This window comes from Lontra canadensis, unplaced genomic scaffold (assembly GCF_010015895.1).
Source record: "Lontra canadensis isolate GAN:19392208 unplaced genomic scaffold, GSC_riverotter_1.0 scaffold29, whole genome shotgun sequence".
NCBI classification, from domain to species: Eukaryota; Metazoa; Chordata; class Mammalia; order Carnivora; family Mustelidae; genus Lontra; species Lontra canadensis.
This window is the reverse complement of record NW_022631023.1, coordinates 14,758,925-14,771,066: the sequence shown is the minus strand read 5'-3', so window position 1 is coordinate 14,771,066 and position 12,142 is coordinate 14,758,925. Positions and strand designations below refer to the sequence as shown.

General features: G+C 37.8%; 1 protein-coding gene across 4 annotated transcripts in view; it reads right to left on the bottom strand.

Moving 5' to 3' along the window:
• Window positions 1-12,142, bottom strand: part of GRIK1 (glutamate ionotropic receptor kainate type subunit 1) — a 376,109-nt gene that overhangs the window by 41,741 nt on the left and 322,226 nt on the right. For 2 of the 4 annotated variants that reach the window (XM_032865454.1, XM_032865451.1), the window contains exons 9-12: window positions 11,963-12,007; window positions 6,944-7,057; window positions 4,941-5,144; window positions 4,071-4,294 (exon numbers count right to left, since the gene is read on the bottom strand). In XM_032865454.1, the coding sequence (XP_032721345.1) occupies window positions 4,071-4,294; window positions 4,941-5,144; window positions 6,944-7,057; window positions 11,963-12,007 (587 nt within the window). The remainder of the gene's footprint in view (window positions 1-4,070; window positions 4,295-4,940; window positions 5,145-6,943; window positions 7,058-11,962; window positions 12,008-12,142) is intronic. The other 2 variants (XM_032865452.1, XM_032865453.1) reach the window with 2 other exon arrangements.

Here is a 12,142-nt window from a genome sequence, read left to right as displayed (position 1 = left end):
TGCTGAGCTGAAGAAACGAATACCAGTATTAATGAACCCACTAATTGAAACAGTAAGCACAGTAAAGATGCCATTCCTTGAACAGTATCATTGTCACTTGTACCATAATTTTAAAATATTAATTGCAATAAATTAGGAATCTTATGCACTCACAAGGAGTCTTTCTCAACAGACCATAAAATGGGGCAACCACGAACCCCCCTGATATTCAGGTACTTCTTCCTCATCTATGCTCCCACCAGCAAGCTCACCACTTTCCTCTTTGAAATGCTGCTTTTGGTCTTGTGTCAGTGTTTCATACTTTGCAGTTCTAAGTGAACAATTAATCTAATTTTCTAAGGCAGAAAGGAAAACTGTCTAAATGGCAGTATGATTCTGCCTGCTCTGCAAAGATATTTTAAGTTCTTTCTCTCCAGGATTCTGAGTGATTTGCATTGGACAGAGGGATATTAAGTGTCAGTAGAATGCCGTGCTGAAAGACACTGGGTTTTCATGATAAAATAGGTCTACCTGTTGCCTGGATGTAGAAATTTCAGCTTGAAATGCCTAATGCCTGCTTAAAGATAGCCAGTGAGACAGCAGTGTCAGCATCAGGAAAGCTGGGGGGAAAATTAGTATATGATGACCTGCACCAATGATATTCTGAAGCTGTTATTCCCAATTGATATTGATCTTTAGTAAAATGACAGAGAAAGGGACAAATGGGTTTAGCATTGGTGTCAAAATTTGCATATAAAGGAGTAACATTATGTTGAAATGTAAAGGTTCATTTTGGGTTTATGTTTATATATACCAAGCTTTTACTTGAATGGGAGGTATAAAACAATACTGAGACTGGAAATCTCTAATTAAGGGATTCTTTTATGGCTGGGAATGGATATTGGGCTGCATCAAGGAGTGGGAGAATGGTTCATCTTTTAAAAGACAGAGCTTGTGATCTAACTGTTTGGTTTGTATTATAACTTTAGAATTACAGTCAAAAGTTTTCTTAATTTTTTTTTACTAAATGACAACTTAAAAATGTTCATTTTTAACAAGATAAACATAAATCATAAAATGCAAGCAGATGTGATATCTGGATATTTGGTTTATTTAAATTGTGTGTTCATGATAGACATAATTCCTTGGGGTTAAATGTTTTTCAAAAAGTAATTTAAAAAATGTTAACCACAAAACAAAAACCCTGACATGCACATTTTTAGCATCATAACTAAACAAGTCATAGTAACTTAAATGTTTATATAGCTTTCTTTAGTTTGTCTAACTTTATGAATTCAATTCAGTTTAGCAAATGATTTTTAAACATCTATCTAGTGAGACCATTAGCTTAAATGCAGTGATGGGCTTTATTTTTTTCCCCTTTAAAAAGTTATAAAGGGATATACTTCAAAACACAAATTCAAAAACCTCCCCAGAGCTAACAATGATTATGAGATTACATTTTTTATTTCTACTTCACTAACTCTGAAGACAACTCACAAAGGTGGTAGCAGAAAGCTGTCTCACATCTTTGCTTCTTGGTGCAGAGTGACCAAGTTCACTGTCTCAAACTATGGTGGTGGGAAGTAAAAGCAAATTGGCACATCTATGCAACAAGGGTTTTGTCTTTGGGAATAATCTCCAAAATATATTTAAGGGTTTTATGCAGTGGAAGTAGGAATGGATTTAAGAGTGTAGAGATGAATGTAGTTGGATCCCCATGATGGTGCACCTGTGCACTGCAGGGAGCTTCCCCCCGCCCCATTCCACCATAACGGTGTTTGCAACAATCCCACTTTTCTAAGACCCAGAATGAGAAGGAAGGCCATGAGAGACAATGAGAATAAGCTAAACAAAGATCTGGTTTATAAATGGTGCTGTTGGTGAGTAGGGATATTGGGTAGATAATATTGATTGGGGAGGCTGCTTTCCTAATAGAGATAGAATAAAGTCAGAAAATACAGGGCTCTGAGTCACTGATTGCTGATAGAGAAAGAGTCAAAATGAGGAGGGGAAAATGACTGAATGTCACATTTATCTGACATATTCTGATGATAAAAATAAGGCAATTTAAAGGCACAGCTGGGGTCAGGTGTAAAGGGGTACTTTCAGCCTGTATTCTTGAAAGAACTTCAGAATGCTGTTTACATGTTCTGTCTCCCATTGGCCATGATCAAGTCAGTATGATAAATAGCATTTTTGGTCATCAGCATTGTCTTGCTTATTCTACTCATCAGCATCCCTGCTTAGAGCAGCACATTGGGCGAGATGGAAACCCATGTCCCTCTGCTGCTTGGTTGCTCTGCTGTCTCCAATGTCACCCAACAAATGTGGGCCCCAGAACAGAAGAATGGAACAATGAGTCAATGCAAAATTTCTTATTCCTCATTCAAATGTTCATCAAGTGGCCATTTATTATATAGCCATTCTAGGGCAGTATTAATTTCACTTACTAAGAAGTAATAAGAAATGCACCTCCAAAGGTGAGCAAATTATCTTTTAAAATTTGATACCCAAAGCAACATCTTCTTTAATTTTTTAAAGCATGGTCTCTCAGTCTTGGTGCTGTTGACATTTTGAGGTTACTCTTTTTTGTTGGGAGTTGTCTGTATACTATAGGGTGTTCAGTGGCATCCATGAACTCTGCCCACTTTATGTCAGTAGCATTTTCCATCCTCAGTTGTGATAACCAAAAAAATGTTTTTAGAGCATGGACAAATGTTACCTGAATGATAAAATCTCTCCTAGTTGAGAACTACTGATTTAGAACATTAAAGTATCAAAACACAGTATCACTACACATACACATTAATATATTATCTTCTGTGGGGAGACTTATGGAAAGAGAGCTTTGGTCATTATTTAAAGTAGCTTAATACTTGGCCAAAATTTGGAAAATGACCTGGGATCTGGTAATGATACACTTTATAAGGCATGAATTATGGAGAAAACATTTATGTTATATTGAATGTATAAATAACCACATGTGAGCACACATATTTATTTAGTTTGACTGTATCTGTGTGTCTCATGCATCTTTAAGACTTTCTAGTCTGGGTTATTTTCCCAAGCTAGCTTTATAATTATGCCAGGGAAAGAGTTACCTGGCATTAATCAAAACCAGAGAGTGGACAATGACAGAGAGCTGGCATGAAGAAATATTTCTCATAGAAATTCCTGGAGGGAAAACAAAAATTGATCAGGGAAAAAAGTTTGCTGAGTTTTGTTGAAAGATGAAAAAGATTGAAAACAAGTGGGGAACATACAAAAGCAATTATTTTTTTACATGGTCTATCTAGGGATATCAAATGTTTAAGCCAACAGAAAGATGAAATAGCTGTGTTTCAAATTCAGCATCAAAGGTATTTAGAAAATATAATCTACTGAAAGGTATAAAGATCCTTTGAAGAATTGTGTAAAGTGGAATGGTTAAATATAGAGTTATCTCAGAAAATAAAAGCTAAGCTGAATCATCAGTGGTAGCATAAATATTTCATGCCTCTAGACTTTACCTGTTAGTAATCTTTCTTTTTCATGGTTATTTCTAGAATGCTCTTTCACTCTTTAAAGTTTTTAAAAATAAATTTTATCAAATTTTCAAAGTACTTTTCTTTGTTCCTGAGGATTATGCAATCTTGTTTCACCCAGTATTTCTTATTTGCTACAATAATTCCTAGCCAACCTTTTTTCTGTTTTGTGTAATGGAATATTCCAAGGGTCAAGTATCTGGACACCATTTTTCTCTTCCTGTTGAAACATTTTAGATTTATTAGCTGAGCTGTTGCTTTGTTGTAATATAATTCAGGGAAAATAGGTAAATAAACATTTTATGCTGCCTGAAATACTGTGATGATTAAATTAATATAAAAATTATCTTCTTGTTGTCTCTTAAAAGCATCTTTATTAACAAAAATCAGAAGATATTCATTCACAACAGGGCCTTTGAGGAAGAACTTGACAGAATAGAACACTAGGCAAAACTAAAATAATATTTAAAATTCTTAACCTATGTTCACCTAGTCTAGAGCACACGTGATAATATGAGACTGACCTAAATCTGTTCTTGTAAATTCAGTAGTTCTCAAACTTACCTTGCAATCACAAAGAGTACACAACTGACTCCCAGGCAGGCTAAGAGTACATACATCCAAATGTCAGGAGACAGGGGATTGAGGAAGGAGAAGACTCCCGGATTGGTACCATTGGGCTTTCTGTAGAGAATGCTGATGCCCAGTGTCATGAAGGGTTTGGAGAAGTCAATGACTTTCTCCCGAACATAGGTAATGGTAAGCGGAGCCACTGCCAGATCAGCCTTCTGAAAAAGCAAGTTCAAAATCATTGTCTTAGTCGTCTCACTTCCCAGCAAATGTCTGGACTTTCCTGGGTCCTCCTGATCTATATTTCTCAATTCCAAATGTTTCTCATGCAAGAAGCTTCTGTAATGATTGGCTCTAGCATAAAAATAGTTGATTTACACAGTTGTTCTTGTGAAATAGTATTTATTAGCAAAGAGAAACCAGAAGGTATGAAATACAAACAGACAGACATATATACATTCTGGAACTAAATGGAGGAAAAAGCTGCAGGGGGTTATCGTTTAAAAGGGCAGTGAGCCAAGCAAGGAAGGAGCCACTTGGTCATAAAATCAGCTGACAAGATGAGACTTTAAGCTGCAAACTGTAGCATTCATTATCAAATTTAAGAATCACTCTGGTTTATTCTTCAGCATGAAAAACGACCTATAAATTTTTGTCCTCAGTTTGTGTCCTTACTTGCCCTTCTACATAAGCAAACTCCATTTCCTTGTTGTTTTCTCCTACTTCTTAAACCATTATTAGGGTTCAAAAAAAACGTGACATTTCTTCTGACCCCGACTCAATCGTTTTTTTTTTCTCTTACCTCTTGCTACACATTTTGTAAGACACTTAAAACACACATATAAAAGATGCATTTCTGCTTACATGATCTATAAGTTCTTTGACCATTCCATTCCACTCTCCTTTGTCATTCTGTGCTCCGTATTTGCCATCAGGGACAAGTTTGACGTCATAAATGAAACCCAAGATGTTGGACAATTCCTTCAACAGGTCCAGGCAATAACCTTCAAATCTGTCATTTCCATATAAAGGCTTATCAGATTTCCTGTACATCACATAGGGTTCTTCCTATACGAAACAAATCAAATAGGAAAACCCTGTTATAAGGAAGGCAGAATTTCCTTCATCCACAGTCAGAAAGTATAAAATATTTGAAAATGATTATTAAGATTTCAGAGTAAGGAAGTTAGTCACTCACCTTCCTGCCTTTCCTAAACTCATTTTCCTTATACCCTCTACCAATACAGAACATTTCCCATATTAGTATCTCTCCCTCTCCAGCGTGTGAATGAGACTGTTTTCCTCCACTGCTGAGGACAGGGCTGTGAGTGACTAGTATTATAGGGACACAGTTGAGGACACAGTTGAGGTCCAGCAATGAAGGACCAGATGTCTGGGTGTCTGGCCTTCATCTATCCCCACACCCAGACTTCCTTGCATGTTTCCCCTCCTTCCTGGCTTTTACGAGAGCTTTGTCTACAAACAAAAAGGAAATTTAAATCAGCAACTACTGCCTCTTACTCTTCAAACTTCCTACCTACTAAATATTCTCATTTCCTCATCTCTCAGTTAAACTTCCTTTCAGTTTCACTATTTACTTTTATCTATGTATTTTCATTGGTTTTCTTTAGGGTATCTTGTACAAAGACTATTTCTATGTCTTCTTATATTATCAGTTCTGTCTTCTTATTTGAACTCAAATACTTCAAATCTTATATTTGGTAATTCTTTGCTTATATGCTTACATAATAAATCTCCTATTCCATGAATAATTAGCATTTCCTTACTACCACCTTTAACCTTATTCTCATTTGGCTAAATGAAAATTTATTTTATAACATATGATAGTTACTAAATTACTGGTATGTCCTTTAACTTCTCATACATTTTTCCCCCAGACATTTAAGACCCATTTAGGCTTATCCTCAAACAAACTGTTAGAAATAGAAAATTCTACATTTCCAAGAGTTGGTTTCTGGGAAAGTAGTCACCAGAAAAACAAAACTATTTTTATTATGGATGAACAAATTCTCAGAAGTTAATGGTTTCAGAAATAAATTGGTCTATCATTATAGACTGAATCAAATAAAGCAGGAATGTCTGAAAGGTTTTAGAGGTGGCTACTCCTGGCTTTTATTCTTTGGGTTAGGGCTAGAAAAGAGAAAAAATGAACAACCTGTGGATATACAATGACTGGATAGGGGTATGATCAGGGTTCTAATTGGAAGCAGAAAGTCCCCTCACCTGGGTTTTGAAAAACTTCTTAGTAAAGGGGTTATTTAGAGAGGTGTGAACAAGGCAAAGGGAGCCAGTAGGAATGGAGGTGGGAGGAATGGTGGGGTATAAACATCCAGGAACCAAAATAATCAGGAAGCTTGTAGCACTTAGGGCTAAGGCAGGCAGGAGGAAATAGTGCTCCTGGAATCCAAGACAGCAGAGGTCTGGAAGCAGGATCACTGACAGAATAAAAACTGTGGTTATGAAGTATAGAGGTTCTGAGAAAACCACTGGAGGCAGGAGTAAAATGTTCTTACTTCTCTTTCCCTACTTCCTTGGTCTCTTGCCAGAGTGTCTATTTGGACAAAACCAACCAGCAGCCAGGCAGCAAGGGAGACTAGCTGAGTGGGGCCAGAGAGTGGAACAGGGCAGAGTTGAGAAAGGATTGAAGGTGGGAGATATGCAGAACATTGCAGGAAGCTTCTAATTCAGAGCAATTATAGGTTCATACAAACATGAGTTTTTTGTGTCCTAATTAAAAATAGACATTTACAGGCAAAGTTGTTGGCATAAAAAAGATAGCTGAAAAATTCTTCAAAGTCTAGGGCAGGAGTATGGAGAAGACCCTGAATTCCACTCAGTCTACTTACCAAAATGGTGGTGACGATGAGTGTCCGGTTGGCCAGTGAATCAGTGATATTGTTGGACCTGTCTTTATTGCCATCGGTCATGTTAAGCCCACTGTTGGAGTTCCAAATCCCAATCTACACAGAACATAATACATCAGAGGCTGCTGGCTGTCAGTGACCCCATTTACATTAAAGCGAGGCCCCTTCTACACCAGGAATGGACATAAAAGCTTAGAGTCTGGGGAGAAGACACTGAAGCCACTCACGGTGGGAAAATGAACAACAAAGGAATGAGTGCGCACAGGGAACAGGAAAAATTGTGCCATTTTGGATAGAGTGGGGAGAGGTCTTTTTGTTTATTAATATATTAAGCTCACTGTTCTTTTTTAAATAAAGAATTCTTAAATGAGTATCAGATTTTTCTTCCAATATGTATGTATTGAGCACCTACTCTATGCCATGCCTTGTTCTGGGCATTGGAGGACGTAGCAATGGACAAAACAACAAAGCTTTCTTCACCGGTAGAGCTTATGTTCTAGTGATATAAACCTCACATTGCCAAAGTGGTACCATTGGTGTCTGTAAAATTTATAAGGAATGAGATGAAAGGAGCTAGCTGGATGATGGAGAGATGGGGCATCTACAAGGGAAAAACATAAATGGAAGAAAAAAGTGTGGAGGAATAGTACACTGACCCTGTCTTCATTGAGGAGTCAGTGCTGGGCAGGGGTGCCTATTACTCTTCTGTTTACTTGTTATGTCTGTGCACTGCACTATGAACTCCGTCAGCAAGGGTTTTCATTCTTATTGCTCATTGATCTATCACAGAACCATCCATGGTGATTACTAGTCAGTGAAACCCAATGTTCTTTTAAAAATTAATGACCCACAGTTTTCTCCAGTGGCCAAGTCACTCCTGGGTTTGTAGGCTCTAAAGAAGTACATTGATTTGTTTAGCTTTTGGAGAAACCTAGGAGAAAAGCCTCAGGGAACCAAGCTGTTTATCTGAAGCTCTCTGTAGGCATTTATCGCCAGCCTGGTGAGACAGACAGAATGCAGATGTGTTTCAGAGGCAGGCAAAGCTAACGTCTGCGTGACCTTGGGCAAGCTGGTAACCTTTCTGAGCTTTGGTTCTCTAACTATAAAGTACGTCATCTGGATATTGAGAAGACCAAATAAGAAGGTGCACGTAAAAGTGTTGGTAATTGTTAAGAGCTACACAAACATTGATAATAAAGAGCATTTGAATAGCTGCCCCAGTAACTTCTTCAGGCTTGCCCTGCTGTGAAAAAATGTGGATTGTGAGTGAAATTATTTATTTATTTATTTTAATTTAGAGGCAAATTAAATAGAGAAGCCATGAAGTACAGGGGCAATTGAGGAACACTAACACTTGGACAGACTCTGGGATAGGCTGGGGTAGACCCATGTTTGATCCCTGAATATATTCTCCCAATGGGAGGACATTGCCTGCCTGGGCAGAATATGAGCATTACAGACAGACTTTTGTCCAGCTCTTAGTTTTGCAATGTCCCAGCAGTGTGACCTTGGGCAAGTTCATTAACCCTGCTGTGCCTCAATTCTTCATCAGCAAAGTGGAGGAAGGAGGGTTTTTCTGGTGATTAAATAAAATATCACCAGTGGGAATGTTATGCCTCTTCTTTCCTTTTCTACTTCTTTACTTTGATTTATTGCCTAAATATAGCAGCTGGAAATTCATTTAGCTTGACAAATATTCTTTTCAGACATAAATTTTTTGAGGAAGTTTCAAGAGCTATCACACATCCACACATCAGTGTGAACTATTTCAATGGCACTGTTTTCTTTCTATGCTTAGTAAGTTAGTTGGCCAATGAGATAGGGAGACAGGTCTAGGTGAATGGGGGCTTGGAGCTAGTGTTTGCGTTTGGAAGTAGTTTGAGTCTGTCTGTAATGAGGTTACTAGATGCAGGCTTGGGATATAGGACAGCACCTTTAATAACCATTTAGTCTTTCCACCGTCAAGGGTGATACCTGTCATAGAACACAGCCAATGCACACAAAATCTGTGAACTGAAGAATCTTCAGATTTCTTTGGTTGGTTTTTAAACTCAGGAAAAGGGGACAACTTTTTCTGCTCTTTCTTCTCAATGTGTACTTCTTTTTCCACTTTTTTGAGGCAAAGACCTTTGTTTTTAGGAAACATAACTCAGCTAGACACACCTGGAGTCTGTTGGTTTTCATCCAAAGCTCTACTTTAGGTTGTGAGCAATTGACTTCTAACTTGATGAACGATGTGTATAAATTGCGTTGTGGCTATAATTCTAATTAAAACTCGACTTAGGCACTGGGGAGAATGGAACTTAATTAAGTATTGAAAAGTGGAGAAAATAACTGTGTTTGTAACCAATTTGTTAAGTGATGGAATGTGTTCTCTTAATTAATTTCTATTGATGTCAAGTGTGTTTGAAGGAACTATACTAATATTTGAAAATGGTAGTGTTGAATGGCCTCACAATATCATTCTCTTTTAACATACAAACTTGAAACTGTGGACAAATGCACCCCACAGCTTAATGTCTGACTTTTATTTCTTTTACCAGCCTGATCCAAAGTGAGGAGTTCAGATATCATTGCTGCAGCATTTCCAATCAACTGAGTCCCAGAGTCCCATTCAGTGTGAACTTTCTTCCGTGAAATGAGAAAGGGAGAATGTTTTTTCCTACTATCTGTGTAACAGAGGTCTCTTTAAATCTGGACTAAAAGAGTCTCAAGGTTATTCCAAGGTTATTCCTGGGAAGTGGACATTATACATATGCAGTTTGAATGACCACAGCCTTCTGTTTTTGAATGTTTAACCAGCAAAACAGAAGTCGTGTGTGTACATGTGTATGTGTGTATTTTGAAGATAAGTAGTCAACTGACTTTACCTGTTAATTAAATGGACACATCAGCAAATGAATGTCTCTTTCAAAAGAAACAAGATCTCAGGAGTCCTGTGCATTGGAGGGAGGGATACAGTTAACCAGATGCCTCGGCATTTAGCATTTCAGTCTTGTTCTCTGACCTTGGAGGAATGCCTCCAGGAAGCAGAACCTCAATTTTCAAACCATAGAGCAAAAGCAGAGAGCCGTAATTTGCCAGTGAGAAGTAGCAGAGGGTGGATCAATTATTTGTGGGGAGGAACACTCAAGAGCTAAATTGTCTGGTCTTGCCTTCTTTCACTTTGTAAACAGGCATGCGGGAGCAGCCATTTATTATCTAGGACAAGCAAGGGAAGCTTCTGAAAATGAGTGCCCAAATGACGTTAAGCAAACTTTTAAAAAAGAGTGACACAACAAAAGGGGGTTCAGAGAGTGACTAGCATCCATTTTCCAGACCTACAGAGTGATCCAGATAAAGTCAAAATCCAAAATTGTTGAGTGAAATATCAAGTATTTAGGAAAGAAAATAAAAGACTTGTCCGCTTCTTGTACCATGAGACTTATGAACACATATTTTAGTGACAGACTTTGGAAAGATTGCTACATCTTCTTTTGGGAAAAAAATGCAGGTGGACTATTCTATACTCATTAAGGTCAGCATTCAAAGAGCTTTGGGAATTTGAATGTGCGTCTTGTTGGAAAAGGACAATAGATCTTACGTGCCAGTGCTTGGGTTACTGTAAATTGTTGATGAGCAGTCATAACACAAAACAGCACACCACAGTATATGCAACTTACAATGTGGGCAATGCTAGGTCAGCAAGAAGGAAGAGGTACAAAGGCATGATGTTGTATCCCTGGGAAGTGTGGGTGGGGGGTGATGATTGCAGTTTAGTGACAAATAGAGGACGTTCCCCTCCCCTGCATGTAATTTCAGAGCTTGGATTCCATTCCCTAGGATATTTGGTTTGAATTAATTCAACATTGCATAAAGTGCCTGAAGTCTCAAGCTGGATTAGTGGAATAAGCTTCTTTCTGGGGGCCAGTTAGGTTCATCTATTTATTAGCAATGAGGAAACGAGATTGCCTTCTCTATGCCTTTGGTAGTCTGATTCATTGAAGATTAAAACATGGATATTAAACTTAACATTTTTTAAACTTAAAAGGACATTTTTGAACTCATCTACTGAGTACTACCAAAAGAAAGTCAAGTTTTGGACCACAAGGAGAAACTGTTTACACTTTCCATGGCTTAAATGATAATTTGCAAGATAAAAGCAAACCTGACAAAACCGTTCAAGTTGAACAACCTGAAGTAAGTCAAGTTGCATCCGTCAATCATTAGATATTTTAGCAATTAGGTTTAGGGAGAGAGAGAGAAAACAAATGACAATGTTTGCATATCACTCGGACATTTTTCTGATCCAAATGTTTTTTAATGTCTAACATTTGATTATACAATAAATCTGTGTGCATTCATTGACAACATGATACTGTACAATAAACTATGAAATAGGGGGTGTTAGAATTTACAAGATAATCTCATTTCCCTCCCAGAGTCTCTAATGTTTTTGTCCTCTGGAAACTGGCTCTGAAACAAATTGCCAGACGATATGCACTGACAAAGATCCTACGCAAAACAAAGATATCTCCTGAGAGAAGGGAATTTCTGAAAATGGCTCCTGTTTTATGGTGGTGACTTTGAGGGAGATGTCTTATCCTAGCCTTCTCAGTCTTAGCCTATCTGAACAGTCTGATGGATCACATCTATTATTTTCATGCCTCTTAGGGAAAATATTTAGTGATTTGAAAAGGAATATAAATGGACAAGTGTCTGCTTCTGTTGCAATAACCTGCTTTCAGTGCTAACTAGGACTGATCCTGCCTGGAAGAAACAAAAATAATTTAGGGGGGGAATATTTAATCCATCACTATTTAATCCATCTCAAGCGTGTTTTCAATTCATGAGTCATGTTATTGAGAGACAACATAATCACCCCGTTCTCTATATAGACGATTGCCTCTAAACTGCAATTAGAGATCTACCATTCAGGCGAAACCAGAAAGGTGCAGGCTTCTCCTCTCACATTCCCCACCCCACTCCCAGAGCTCCTGCAGTTTTTGTCCGAGTACAAACCTTCTTCCACACTTTATATAAGTGTTTAGACACTTCGCCAGCAGCCTTGGTTTTCAGAGGGAAAAATAAAAATAGCACTTAATTAAAATGGAGCATGGAACCCAGAAGGTATCAAGGTGTGTGAGCGCTCAGCGTGTTACATTCCCCACCCATTGTTTGGAATCTTGCACGTTAATTTAT